This window comes from Ambystoma mexicanum, chromosome 2q, assembly GCF_040938575.1.
Source record: "Ambystoma mexicanum isolate Mex_15411 chromosome 2q, UKY_AmexF1_1, whole genome shotgun sequence".
In the NCBI taxonomy this organism is placed as follows: domain Eukaryota; kingdom Metazoa; phylum Chordata; class Amphibia; order Caudata; family Ambystomatidae; genus Ambystoma; species Ambystoma mexicanum.
In genome coordinates this window covers 347,771,501-347,786,855 of record NC_090924.1, presented here as the reverse complement: position 1 = coordinate 347,786,855, position 15,355 = coordinate 347,771,501, and the positions used below count along the sequence as shown (strand labels likewise).

Genomic DNA, 15,355 nt, shown 5'->3' with positions numbered 1-15,355 from the left:
ACGGTACGGTTGTAGGGCCGTTTCCCCTATCGCATTAACAGCAACCGGGCGCAGTTTGCCGTGGTAGCAGATTGTTCAGACACATTACCGGGGCTTAAGATCATTTTTGCGCTCAGATCTAAAGTAAACGTGCCATTCGTTCGTTCCATCCCACATAATCTACACCTTCTAACCACTGAAGAAAAATGCATCCATAGCCCTGTACAAATACAGCAAGCCAAGTCCAAACTCCCAAAAATGGCAGCCTGTGTGACATAGCGCTAGATATCTTTGACGCTGTAGATTACTTAGCAGATCTGCAGAACTTAAAGGAGGCACACCCTCCCTATTAGAGCCAATAGTGCACATTCTTTTTTAAATCTTGTATTACGTTTGTAAATTCTGGGCTGGATGACTCCCTCTTCATTGTAACGCCTCTGTCCCTCTTTCTGAGCATCCGGGGGGGAATGAGCAATGCAAATAGTAGGAGAGAAAATAGACAGCCCCTGCAAAGAATTAAATGGCAACAGAGAATACGATAAACGAAGTCTGATGTTCACTGTTTCAGTTCTGGAGACATGCGCCATTCCTGCCTCATCAGCCTCTACTTTTCTCTCTAGCGCTTACTCCCCTCTCAACTCTTCTGATCTTTCCTTTGCTCCTTTTTGTTCGGCATACTCAGGTCTGGATAACTTTGACAGGGGAACAATACTTCAATTCTCGGAAAAACGTTGGATACACGAGACTAACATGGTGTGGAATTTGCACACTATAATTACAAAAAAACATCATTGCTTCAATAAAGGCAGGCCTTCGAAGGCGCAGTAAGCATTTCCAGATCCATCCCTCCTAGCAATCAAGAAACATCTGGGCTAGTTCAATATTTAGCTAAATAAATAGCAAGTGGCACGCTCTTAACATTGTAAAAGTTCCTCACTGGGGAATAGATAACGGCTAACAAACAAATGTAGGTAGAGCACCAACATAACCCGTTAACTTTCAGTGGGGTTTCCCATTGATCCCTTACCCAACTAATACCTATATTTCAAAGCAATTATTTCCCAACAAGATACCACGAAGTATTTACAGCCGATTAAAGAACGCAATACCGTTTAGTCACCAGGTCATTTTACCCAACGACACCTTTCCATAACCTGATTTGTTCTCCTAGTTTGTTTCCGGGACTTTAACTGTGCAATACTCAGACAGAGCTTGGTAGCCCCTGAAGGGTTTTGCCCATCAGCCGGAGTGGGTGGGTGGTCATCTACGGTGGCTTGGGGATCTGCAACCTATAGCTATTGTAAGGAACTCATGGTGGCAACAGTAAAAAAAAGATCACAGTTCAAGGGTGTTTATTAAACTCTAAATACATGGTGGAAAACACGCCTAACCTAAGCCTAAGATCGGAGCAAGCGTCGAACATCAAATGAAAATAAGGCAGTCCTTGTGGTGTCGTGTCAAAATAAAAAAGGCCTACACTAAGAAAAACCTACTGGCAATTGCTTACAACTAATTACATAAAGAGTGTGGGATAAGGGTTTAATAAAGAAAGAAGTGTTCACAAATAATAAGTCAGGGTGCGTTTGCCATGGGTCTCCCTACCCAACGTTTTGAGCATGGGACATGGTGGATCTCCTGAGCACAGCACACACTCGAGCTTTCCCAGCACAAGATGACAGTTCCGTACCAGCTATCAGGTTTTTCGATGGTTAAGTCTCTTTCCTAGAAAAGTTTCTTGCCTTCGAGGACTTGATGATTTCAACAAACACACATAACATTCTGCTCACATATATTTTGGGTGACGGCTTCACCCTGGGGTTCCCCCCTTGCTGGCACAGACGCCTTTCCAGTCGTATTCAACAAAACAACTAAACAGTTCCTTCTTCTCAATGAACTTTGGGTGATTACTTTCCACCTCTGGATCTCACAAAGCCGGGCTCGAACCCAACTGGCAAGGGGGACGCTTCACTTCTCCTTGTCTTGCAATATTTCCTGTTTTCACGACTCAATGCCTTTTCAAACAGTGCAATGTGAAATTCCCTCGATTTGGTTCACTTCTGACAACACACTGTTCATAGGGACTTCAGGCCTCGCCCCTTTTCGTTAGTATCCCTCCAGCAGGTTCACTCTTGCTAATTTCCACGAAACAAAGTTCATGTGCTAATTTCCTTCATGTGGTATTCTGTTCCCTTAGCTTTTTCAATCATCTGCCGGTTAAAGACTTTCGACGGTACAGACGATTTTACCAGACCCCTGTATGACCACTTTAACCTTTGCCTTTTCCCAAGGCCTTCTGGTTACAGTAGTCTTTACCGTCGGGTGATCACCCAAGGTTTCCTGCAAAAGCACCCACTTGGTGCCGGCCTACTTTGTCACTTGTTTTCCCTCTCTTTAGCCTCTCAAAGTTCAAAGTAGCGGTTGGCAACTTTTCATTGAACACAGTTCAGGTGCTTATCAATTCTCCCCTCGACTCACCGGCTTTGATGAACCGCTTGCCTTTCTTTATCCTTGGAGTCAAGGTTGGTACCACGAGAGTGACATCCTTTCCCGGCTTGGTCATCAGCGGAGGAGGGTCTTGCGTACCATAGACATCTGCTGAAACACACACTGACCTTTGTCTGCGGTCTTATGTTCTTTCTTTCATCCAAAGAGGTTTCACGGGTGTTGATCGGAAAGGGTAAGGTCACTTCTCTCCTTGTCACCCTCACAGTAAGCGCCATCTTTCACCCCCTCTTGAACTGCCATGCTGAGTTAGCTCTCACGTTGTGTGGTCTGCCTTTTTCATCCTGCACTCTCCTGCTCCACCTTTTCTCCCTGTGGGGAAGGGAAAGGGTCATGAGGTGTGTGTGATTCTAGTCAATTGCCTGACATTGCCTGACCCATGTATTGGGACATGTCAGGTAAACAGCACAGGTGTTAATCAGTTATCTTTAGTGTTGTGAAAGTGTTTGTGTCGGAAAAGGAGGGCAGTTTGGAATATCCTATCAAAATGGGGAAAAGGTATTGAAAGAAGGGGGATACCGCATCTCAACCATCAGTGTCCCACTCCCTCTCCCCAAGGACCCCCCATCCAGGTGATCCTCCCTCACTGGTTCACCCCAGGAACTGGAGCCAATAGCGATGGCCGTGTCCTGGCCACCTGGATGACAGATCCCTGGGGACTAGCTAGGGAGACACCTTCAGGTTTCTCACACTATCCACATATTTTGGACTACATAGCCAGAATAGTCAATGTAAGCGATCATGGGATTTAAAGTCCAAAAACTCTGGAGTGCCCTGGGTTGCAGATGCTTTAGCTACAGTGACAGACATATTTGTTGATTCAAAATTCTTGCTCTATTGGCAGCATTTCAAGTCACTCTTGTGCTATTTAGCAATGGTATGCTCTTTATGTACCTATCTGGTAAAATCTTGCCTGGGGCATTTACGACACTTCATTACGCATCTACCCTTTGGCATTCTGAATGCTCAAGTACAAAGGTGCTTGGCAGAATATTGAGGTTGAGGCGCAATTGTGACGTCTATGTGGCAACAGGATTGAGTCGCAGCAACATATTTTAGTAGAATGCTTGGTCCTGCAGGAACAATATTGGAAGGGATATGGGAAATTGGTATTTGTTCCAGAAGGGCGGTCTACTGATCAATTTTGGAGTGCTATTAACTCAGCGGAAGACCTGGTTCTCATGGCAGCCACTTAGGTATAGCAGTTTGTGCTCTCAAAATTGAATATGTAGGAGAGACTGTTGTGTGGTGCAGGTGGCATTCCTATATCGGTCCTTCGGTAGAAATCTTTTGCTGCATGGAAATATTGGTGGTGGATCAGGACACTATTATTTTATTTGTTTAAAGTGTTTTAAGAAATGTAAATTGTGAACTCGGTGGTGGGGAAATTGAATTATGAAGAGGAAGCTTTTGTTTGTAACAGGATGATGATGATTTTGTGGGTAATGTCAAAGTCATGTTTCTTTTTTGTATTTTAATCTCTTTTGTGTATATTGCGTAGGTTTTCTTAGAAAAACCAGAAGCACTGAAAACCAGAAGCAATGAATAAAAAAAGGGATGATTTTTATTACCCTGTTTCTCCCGCAAACAGGAGATGGCGGAGACCCCATGAAAAAGAAAAGACAGACCAGGGTTGTAGTTTAGGTGGTGAAGGTGTAATGCAGGCCTTCAGGAGCGGAATTGTGGGGCTGGCGGCAAGCTGACCCTGGCCCAAAGTACTCACTCAATGTTACCCTGCTTTGCAGAGCCCCCATTTATCTGAGTATGCCCACTCTAGATCCATCCACATGACAGGGGAAACACACATCTACTTTTCTACGGAATTAAAGTTTACTGGTGGGAAACCTTTAATCTTCGGGTTAGTAGTAGTAGCAAAACCAGAAAATACTGGTAATGCACTCATAGGCATACACTGGTGCATTCCCAAGCTGCACAACAACAAGTTCCAAAGAGGAAGAAGGGTTTGTACCCCAATGACAGTCCCTCCAAGCCTGGAACCAGGGATAAAAGGGGCTAGTTAACACTACTAATCCACGTATTCATTATAAGAGATCAGATTGGTCTATCACTGTAGGGGCTAACCTAAAAGCTAATGGTTCAATCTGTCTGAGCCAGTTCCAAAAGAGAAGCTGTCTCAGTGTCAGTTGTGAGCTCATCCAGACCTAAAAGTAATTGGGCACTGGATCCATGTGCCTACTGCCTGTGATGAATCCTGCGGATCCCTCGCTCTACATCTGCCTAAAGCCTCCTCTAATGTGGTCAGGGAAAGGCAGACGCTTCCTGATCCTGACCTTGGGGATGGTGCTCTGCAAAAGCAACACCTGGAAGGAGTCAAGGCTCAGGTTGGTGAGGAGATCCGGTGGCATGAGACACAGTTTTTGTCTTTCAAAGGGGAGAACCTTTTACAAGTACCAAGGCATCTAATGGCGTATTGTCGTTATGATTAGTCTAAACCACAAATTGAATGTTCTAATGTGGGTAAAGTTGAGATAAAATCTTTAAGCATCTTATAAAAGCTCATCAGAGACTTTTAAAGTTAAAAACCACCCTAAATCCCAGAGATATAGAGAAAGGAAATCCATTAATGATGGCTTAAAAGAACTGAATTCTACTTTTCAAGTAAATACTTGTAATGCTTTCTTGAACATACTTTGAAGAAGTGCATCTGAATTTAAAAGTAGAAAGCTGACAAAAAACCTATTTCTATGGTTAGAGATTTCAAGTCCCATAATTCCACAAGTACTTTTACGAGGAAGAGAGCCCATGGGCAATGTAGGCGCGTCAGGGGTAAGCTAGTCTTCGCTAGCATAAATACTTGTGATTCACTGCGCCTCGTACTTCAATTTGTATTTTGAATGTGTTGCTAGTAGATATCTTGTTTCCAGAATTAGAATAGAACTGTCATATTAGTTGTGAATTTGTTGGTGCTGCTGCTCATTGCACGTCGTTTCGACATTCTTAAAACCCAATAATTTAGTATTTTAAAATATTTTGTATTTACCTTAGTTTTAGCATTTATATGATCACTTTGTGCATTTCAGTGATTTTCGCAATGAAACGAGGCATCCGTACCCCTGTTTGCTGCTAACCTTCTTGCTGGGTGCATTGTGCTAAGGCTACATTCCCCAGCAGTCTCTGCAGCCTCTGCTGTATTTATTTGCTTTCAGGAGCGTCAGCGCCGGCGTCAAGGGTAAGCTAGTTTTCGCTAGTCCTCGCGCCAATGCTGGTGGCCTCCTTCCCTGCATTAACAAGCTTCTGAGATGTAATAGCTTGGGTAGGACCTTTAAAATTAGTTACAGTATCCACACATATTAGGATAACCACCCTCGAAGTTCGGCATGGTGTCGGATGTTTGTAAAACTGTTAATAGTAACGGAATCGCTGCAGCCTGAGAGTGCTCCGGCAGAGGCTCTGACATTCGGTTCCACAATCTGCACTTCAGATGGTCTGGACGTCTCACGAGATATGGAATACTGAATGGGGACAGTCCCTGTACAAGCTGAAGCTGGCACGAGAGCCGTGCCCTTCGAAATCCTCAAGAAATTATCGATCTACATGGCTTCAGCATCAGCCTTCTTATCGCGTCTAACCCATCCCCCACTAACGGCTCCTGATCGGTCCGTGGCCGCACTTGCTGAGGTGACTGGGTGTGCTACCGCCGGACGCGCGGTGTTGCTGTGGGACTCCTCGCTTGGGACAACCTGGAACACAGGCTCCTTCCCGAATCTCGCCTGTGCTGCGGCTCACCCACCTGGCTTAATGAGACTGAGACTCGTGGCTCTTAATATCCATCCAGCTGCGCGGGGGGAGTCTCCACTTCGACCGCTTCACCTGGGCATCTCGGACCGCGCCACGGATGCCTGGCGGGCTGCCGGCTGGCTTGGGGGGGGGGGACTCCCTGGTGCCGACCTCCGCCTCGGACCCCTGGGTCGAGCCGCATGGTGCGGGGCGGCTTACCATTGGTGCCGCTTCCCTGGATCCCCCGGTGCCACGTGGTGTTCGGGACCGGGCTACAGGGGCCTCCTCCAACGGCCCGGCCCCTCCTTCGCGAGACATCAAGAAAGAACGCTACCTGGGGTCCCTGCTAGGCCGGCCCAGAAGAAGACACGCGGCAAGGTGGGTCAGGGACCCTGGGTGAGGGTTTCATACCCGTTGCTGCCCGCTGCTCCCTGAACTGTAGTGAACGCCAGCGCCCTCTTGACCAACGGCCAACCCATAAGCCCCCCTTCCGTGGGCTATCGCGTTGGACCGGAGGCCCCCGGGGGTGGGGCGGTTGACATGTGCATGGGGCCTCCTCATTGTCGGAGGGAGTAGAGGCGCATGCATACTCCATTTCTACGCTACTCGACTCAGCCAGAGGATCCTTCATCCGGTGCGCTCCAGAGGTGTGGGGGTACCCACAGTGATCAGCAAGGGCATAAATCTGAACAATAATTTAGCACCTGCCACTTGACCTCCCCGCCCATAGGACTGTATGCATGGGGAGTTCTGTGGGGTGAGGGGGCTGCTATGTAATGCACTTCATTCTTCTCTTAAGACCTCCATCACCGGCGGCCTCCCCCATCGCCCTACTGAGGCTCATGATGCCCTCTCACTGGAAGGTCGGGGCATAGTGGCTTCCTTCAGCTTTCTCTAGCTCCCTTTCGGATCTGGTCATAGTGCTCTAGTCAGGGCTCATTCCAAACCGGCGGTCGCCGCATCGGTGAGGTCCCCAGCCCTTTTGCCTTCATCATCTACACCTGGAGGGGCCCACCCTGACGGCGCCAGGCTGCGCGCCCGGAGACCCAGCTTCACAGTATCGATTCCCTGTACATATTGACGGGGGAGCCTGGTGGCGAGACCATTCCCTGGCTGAGTGGCTGCGGCCGGCGGTACACACCTCGGGGCAATAACCCTTCCCCACATAGACTGGAGTCACTGTGGGACATGGAGGGATCACTGTCTCCCAGCCACCCGGACCAGCAGAGACTTGGCTGCGCTACCGATCAGATGGTTCTGGCCGCCCTATGCCCCTCAGCCTCATGACTCACGGGATCGCTCCTTTGAGTAGGGCACAGGCCTAATTTGGCTAGTCCATTTTAGCTCCCATTGGCGGGGCCGTTACCTTTGCCCCACCCTTATGTCTCTAGCATTACGACCACTGCTTGTTTATTTTTTTTTTCTCTCTCTCTCTCTCTCCCTCTCCTTCCTCTCTCTCTCTCCTTCCTCTCTCTCTCCCCTTCCTCTCTCTCCCTCTCTCTCCTTCCTCTCTCTCCTTCCCCTCTCTCCTTCCCCTCTCTCCTTCCCCCAATCGGCATCCGGGGTTCTCGCTCTCAGTGGTCCCTCGCTCCTCTCGTCGGCAGGCTTCTGTGACCCCCCTCATCCCAACCTGGTTGTCCCGGAGGTGCTTGGGGACCAGCGGGGAAACCACTGTAATGGGGAATCAGAAGAAACAGGCAAAAATGACCAATTTGCTAAATCAGATCCGCCACCACTGGGTGATGACACAGGCCCTTCCCAATTGGACATCTCAGCCCTTAACCAGACTCTGCTTGCCCTAAAGAGCAGCACTGACAATCTGGGCGCTAAAATAGACACGCTTACCTGCAAATTAGATATATCTGCGATCCAAATTGACAAACTGTGCGGCAGGATGACGGAGGCAGAGCACAGTATTGGGGACGGCGAGGAGAAAATAGCAGAACTGCAGCGGGAAGTGACGTCCCTTCAACAAACTGTCAAAAAAGTGGTGGCCAAGAATGAGGACCTCGAAGGGCGCTCAAGAAGAAATAACATTAGAATCACGGGGGTCTCCGAATCCACACCAATAGATAACATGTAACTGTTTGTTGAGAAACTGCTCAGGGAGGTACTGGATAACCCACCAGTTACAGGATTGTTCATGGCCGAGCGGGCACACCGGTCCTTGGCTGTCAGACCACCTCCTGAGGCCCCAGAGAGCCATAATTGCACAAATATTTAACTACCGAGACAGTGACAACCTCTTGTGAACAGCGAGGCAAAACAAATCTCTGCAATGGGGCTCAGCAACTATACGTCTGTTTCCAGACTTTCGTCAGCAAGTTCAAGATCTGAGGAAGCCCTTCGAAGCAGCGAAAAATATCCTGAAGAAGAAGAACATCCGTTATGCAATGATGTTCCACGCCAAGCTCAGGGTGGTTTATGAGGGGAAAACTTTGTTCTTCACAACCCCAGAATCTGCTGAACGGTTCGCCACAGAAATTCCTGACTCTGAAGTTATACGTGATATTGACCCTCTGGTCAAATGGAAGCACACTGGCCACCGGCACCCCCCATTTACAGCGGCAAAGTACTCAAGTTAGATGATGTTTGGGATTGATTGGGAGGGGGTGGGATGGGTCAGCTGGTAGGTTGGTGTTTCTGGCGTGGGTGGGTGTGGGGTGGGAAGATTTGTAATGTTCCACGAGTTGTGATTCAGGGTTTGGGAGGGGGGGGGGACTTCTTTCGATGTTCTGAGATTTGTTTCGCACTCAGCCTTGATAAAGCACCCATTACACTACAAGAGGATCAGTACTTTTAAGATATATCCTGCAGTCTACACCTCCAGTTCAGTACTGACGTGACACACCACCCGGGGTCTGGGTCCCGGTCCAATATGGTTATTACTCTCCTCACTTGGAACATCCGGGGGTTCACGAATGGGAAAAAAACATGCCTCATCTCAAATTACGTACGATCTCACCGCGTGAATGTCCTCTGTATCCAGAAGACTCACCTGGGGAAGGATCACAAACTTCCCGCTCTGGCCGGGTGGGGGATCCATAGGTATGGCTCGTCTCACACCACCCACTCCCGTTGGTTCGCAATTTACATCCACCGCTCATTAGAATTTAAATTACATAAGGTGGTTACTGACGACGGGGGTCGTTTCATCCTGGTCGCAGGGGAAATGGCCGGGTGTTCTATTCTGTTTATAAACATCTATGGTCCCAATTACGATTGTCCAGAATTCTTCCAGTCCTGTTCTGAGCACTTGCAAACTTTCCCGGGATATGAAGTGGTGTGGGCGGGAGATTTCAATTTGGCCCTATCACTGACACGAGACAGGTCCTCTTCAGTACAGTCGTCCCTCAGCCGGGCAGCTAAGAAATGGTCATCCATCACCTCAGACTACTCCCTGGTTGATATATGGCGCCTTCACCACTCGGCCAGCCGTGAATTTACTTTTTTCTCAGGCACACACGAGAGCTCCTCCACGAAAGATTCCATTAATTTGTCCCCGGAACTGGTCCGTGTTTCCACCCGAAAATTGATTCTACCTCGCACCCTTTCCGAACACCACCCAATATTAGTGCCGTTCTGTTGGAGGTTCTGAGCTCAGGCACTCGAGGATATAGTATTTCGGGAAGATATTCGTCAAGCCATTTCGGAATTCTTCCAAATAAATGCTGACTCAGACCCGGACCCAAGGGTCGTTTGGGAATCGCTCATGGTGTTTCTTCTGGGGTGGTGTATCTCTCAGGAGGGGGGTGTTCTAAAGTGTATCCGTAGATCTATTGCGTCTAAGGAAAAAGATATAGAAGCTACGGAGAATCTTTTGGACCAGAATAATTCCTCAGAGCTCCAGGCTAGCTTGGAGGACAAGAGACAGGGGATTCGCTCGTTGATGGTAGATGAGGATAGATTCCTGGATGACCCCATAGCCGCTGCTAGATACGGGGAGGGAGACCACCCGAGCAGAATTCTGGCTTGAGCGATAAGGCAGGAACGCCACCTTGAACCCATAATAGAGGTTGAGACTCCCGAGGGTGATTCTTTTAGGGACTCCAGGAATATAAATGACACATTCCGCCGCTATTTTGAGAAGTTGTATTCGACCCAGTACACAGCAGGCCACAATGACAATGTCCAATATTTAGATAGGATCACCCTGGGGTGGCTGGACCCGGCTGTCGGTTTGTTGCTGAATGACCCCCCCCCCCACGGATGGGGAGATTCTTAAAGTAATGCAATCCCTTCCCAATGGTAAGGCCCCTGGGACTGACGGCATTACTGACAAGCTCTACAAAGCCTTCCCTGCCCTCCTCATTCCCCACCTTCGCCGAATGTTCGAGGCGGCTAGCTCGGCAGGGGTTCTCCCCGAGTCCACCAAGATGGCTCTTGTGACGGTTTTGCTTAAATCCGATAAGGACCCAAGACAGTGCTCTTCTTATAGGCCCTTGTTGTTAGTAAATACCAACAATAAGATCCTGGCGAAGCTTCTTGCGGACAGGCTCCTTCCCCACATGCCTGCCCTGGTCCTTCCAGACCAGACGGGCTTCATACCAGGGCGCTCCACCCAGAATAACCTACAGAGGCTGTTTTCTCTGATGCACAACAAGAATCCAGAGGTCCCTATAGCAGTGGCAGCGCTCGATGCCGAGAAGGCATTTGACTCTGTCGAATGGCCTTTTTCTGTATGAGGTCCTACGGCGGACTGGCATGGGCACCACATTCCTACACTGGATTTGTCTGCTATACATAGCCCCACGCGCCTTGGTTTATACAAATGGTATCATATCCGACCCTATTTTTCCTTCCCAAGGAACCAGACAGGGTTGCCCCTTCTCCCCCCTTCTACTTGTCCATTGAACCTGTGGTATATGCGCCCTGAGGGAATACCACGCCCATACTATCCGGTCACACACTTCTATTGTGTCTTTATATGCAGACGATTTGTTAATTTACATCAAGCACCCACAAATTAATCTTGACCCCGTGGTGGAAGATATCACTGCATTCGGTGCTCTATCTGGCCTCCGAATCAATTGGACTAAGTCTGAGGTACTCCCGCTCACTGCAGGGATTTCCCAGTGAGATATTGGTGAGGCCTTTACGTGGTCCCCTCAGGGAATTTGGTATTTAGGCATATGAGTGTTCACATCCCGAAAAAGGCTGTATGAAGAGAACTACGTTGCGGCCCTACAATACTTGGAGCACAGGGTGGATATGTGGGAACATCTTTCAATCAGGCCGCTCGTATTTAGCTCTCCAAGATGGTGATTCTCCCAAAATTCTTATATATTTTCAATAATGTTCCGATATGGCCCCCTGTCTCCATCTGGAAATGGGTGAGGAGTATGATGCTTAAACTGATTTGGGCAGGAGGACACCCACGAATCTCCTTGGATGCACTGTGCCGCCCATATAGCCAGGGGGGGTTGACGTACCTGATCACTATTTGTATTATTTAATTGCTCAGGCCCAGTACGCCATCTGGTAGTGGACCCCCTCAGATCTGCCCCATATGCGCCTCATGAGAGAGCTATAACTTGTCCGGATGACCTTAGGGGTCTCTTGTGGGCTACACGGGAGAAGCACTCAAAGTCAGAAGTACAACCTCTGGACACCACCATTGGGGCATGGGAGCGCCTAGCGACATGCTACGGGCTGGCCCAGTTGTATTCCCTTGCCATGGCCATATACAGCATCCATGGTAAACCACTCACGCACAAGGCCATTTTTAGGCACCACTTCATTAACCTGCAGATACACACACTGGGAGACATCGCCCCAACTGGTCAATTCATATCTTGGGATGATCTCAAATCCAGAGGCGACTGGTGCCCTAGCACGCTGCTTCTCAACTTCCGCTTACGGGAGGTGATGAGGACCAGTGGGCCGGACTTCCCGAGGGCTCCTCTCACATCACCACTCCTATTTTACACCACTGCCCGACATCCAGCAAGAGGCTAATCTCAACGCTGTATGGGATGACTCGGACGCTCAGGGCCCCACCTCTAGCCCACTACAGGACCAGATGGGAGGTCGCCCTGGGGAAAACACTCTCGGACATTCAGTGGTCCTTGATTTGCACTCAGACCAGATCCATTTCCTCCAACAATAGATTCAGACTAATCCACTATTCTCCTCTCCAGTTACACAAACTATTCCCTCTCAACTCTTCGATGTGTAAGAGATGTCACCTCTCTTCAGCAGACTTATTTCATGTGGCCTGGCACTGCGTGCAGGTCCAGTCCTTCTGGTCGAATATTATAGAAGCCATGTCAAGTATGCTAGATACCCCGGCCCCAACTTCCCCTGAAGTGTGGCTGCTAGCCCCGGTCGAGTCCGGATCCCGCAGTGAGAAACAACTGATAGGTATGGCTTCTGTCGCCGCCAGGGCTCTTGTGAAACGCATGTGGGGGGCAAATGCAGCTCCTACGTTTCAACACTGGCTTAATCTTATGTCAAATTGTGAACGCAGGGAATCTCAATTCAATCAAATTCTTCCACTAAGCAGCAAACCAATGGACTACTGGGGGGCCTTTAGAATCTACGTATACAGGAAATAGACTTCAGATTCTCCCCCCTGCTGGTCGCCTTTAGTGTCCAGCCGTGTTGATGGTTCTTGAAGTGAAGGGGTCAGACTATGAGAACAAAGTCCGGACTTGGAGTTTGTAGCGGTGTGGTCCTAGGACTTTATTTATTGTTTTTTTTTTTTTTTTTTTTAAACTGTTTGTAAAGAATGGAAGATGTTGGGGTGGGTGGGGGGTTTAGAGGCTGTTGGGCTCATGTTGGGTTGAGGTTGTTTGAAGGCTTTGTTTAACGTGCAAAAAGATAATAAACACAGTTTAAAGAAAAGGGTTTGTCCCCCTTCCCCCAACTCAAAATGGACTTGGGGTCCAGGAAGGGGCATCCAACCCCAGGGAGGAGTGCATGAGATCCCCCCCTTATCTGCCCCCAGGGAGGGCTACATGAGATGCCGCGCCCCTCGATTTGGGGTGGAGGGTGGAGGGGTACACCCCCCGTCACATTACAAAATTCCCGGTGGTTTAGGGTGCCCCTCAGCCCCCCACTCCCCTAAAGTGCAGCCTGCCATTTTCAATTTTTTTCTTTGTTTACCAAACTTGCCTTGGCGCAGATGGGCACATTGGTGTTCCATTATGCCCCTAGGGTGACCAAACCTTACTGCCCCACCCACTGGGGGGCCAGTCCCACATTTTTTGGTAACCCTCTCACCCCCACCCCAAATGGAAGGGGGTGTACCTCACGTAGCCGTTCGTAGGAGGCCCAGGGAGGCCTGCATGAGGTGCCCCCCCACCCATTTGGGGTCAGGGGGGAGAGGGCCACCACAAAACATCAGACAGGCCCCCCAATGGGTGGGGCAGTAGGTTTTGGGTACCCTGGGGGGCAGAATGCAACACTATTGTGCCCTTCTGCGCCAAGGGGAATTGGGTAAACAAAGGAAAAAAAGTGAAAATGTTAGAAAGCATTTTAGGAGGGCTGTGTGGCACCCCAAAAATAGGGGAATTTTCTAATGGGAAGGGGTCATGGAACCCCTCCCTCCACCCACAATGGAGTGGGCCATGTCATGCAGCCCTCCCTGGGGGCACATAGCTGCTCCTAGGAAGGGACACCTGACCCCAGGGAGGAGTGCATGGATAGCCCCCCCCCTTAGTTAGCCCCGGGGAGAGCTACATGAGATGCCCCGCCCCTCCATTTGGTGGGGGGGTGGAGAGGTGAACCCCCCCCCCTTCACATTACAAAATTTCCCTGCGGTTTAAGGTGCCCCTCAGCCCCTCCTAAAGTGCAGCCTGCCATTTTCAATGTTTTTCTTTGTTTACCAAACTTACCCTGGCACAGACGTGCACAATGGTGTGCCAATCTGTTTGTGAACTTTGGACCTGTGAACCAAGGGAAGGCTCTCTCGAAGGCTTCCATTTCCAGATGGCTCTCCGGCTGCATCATGCACTGTCGCCCGTTGGCAAACCGACCTTTGCCCGGCCGACCGAGAGCCCATTCAACCAGAGCGATCGCTGCTACCACGGCATTCCTGTCTGGTGTTCCCCTGCTGGACAACTGCAGGGCTGCTACGTGCAGGTCGACACACACCTTCACGAGATTCTACTGCATCGACCGGGATTCCAGGGAGGAGTCCAGAGTCGGCCAAGCAGTGCGGCGCAACCTGTTCGCTTGAAGGTGAGCCTGGTGAGAAGGTAAGAGATGCTTAATGTTGAGTTGTTGAAATGCTTAATGTTGAGCCTTGCCACCTCCCGTGGTTGTGGATGTGTATACTGCTATGTATTCTTGTATTCATGAGCATGTGAATCCATGCCAGACCCCATGCTGCAGAAGGAACAAGTTACTTACCTGTAACTCCTGTTCTCCAGCATGGGGCTGGCATGGATTCACATGCGAACCCTCCCTCCAACCCCTCTGCGGCTCTTCTCTTGGTCCTACTGCCACTTTACGTGCTACCAAATCTGAAGATGGCTGCCAGAGGAGGGGCTTAGGTAGAGGGCAGTCATTGGCTGGGGGCATTATGACCCAGAGACCAGCGATTGGTTATTAGTAGAAAGACAGTTCAGAAACTAAACTGAAACTGATTTTTTCTTTACTGAGGATTCCCAGCCTGACGACTGGGAATATTCATGAGCATGTGAATCCATGCCAGCCCCATGCCGGAGAACATGCCACCCAACAAAACTGCACATGTCTGGCAAGTTAAAATGTATGTTGGTATTACCTTTAATCTCCAGAATGTTGTATCCAAGCCAGCGCCGACATTGATGATTTGGCAGTTGCACTGGGTCCTCTTGAGGAAGGCAGTAACCAGATAGTGGACTCCTTGAACACGAGCATAATAACCTTCAGAAGAAATGTAGAAGTTAATAGAAGATGTTTAGACTGCAATCACAGGGAACTGAGCAGACATGATGGTTAATATCACTGATAAAATGTCGATCAGATGATCTCAAGATGCGCAATGCAAAAAGATGCAACATCTCAGCGAACTTGACACTTCTCCCCCATTTCCTTAAACTAACTTCTTAGCTTCAAGATGCATGTAAATGTTTAGTGAGCTGGTGGGGTAGGGGGAGGGGGGTATTCATGGGCCTGCCTCAAGGCAATGAATCCAGGGTTCTCCTGA

At 49.2% G+C, this 15,355-nt stretch overlaps 1 protein-coding gene across 2 annotated transcripts in view; it reads right to left on the bottom strand.

Moving 5' to 3' along the window:
- The window catches only part of LCMT1 (leucine carboxyl methyltransferase 1), a 1,102,354-nt gene that overhangs the window by 905,761 nt on the left and 181,238 nt on the right, over positions 1-15,355 (bottom strand). For both annotated transcript variants that reach the window (XM_069647366.1, XM_069647364.1), the window contains one exon: positions 14,951-15,072. In XM_069647366.1, coding sequence (XP_069503467.1) covers positions 14,951-15,072 — 122 coding nt within the window. The remainder of the gene's footprint in view (positions 1-14,950; positions 15,073-15,355) is intronic.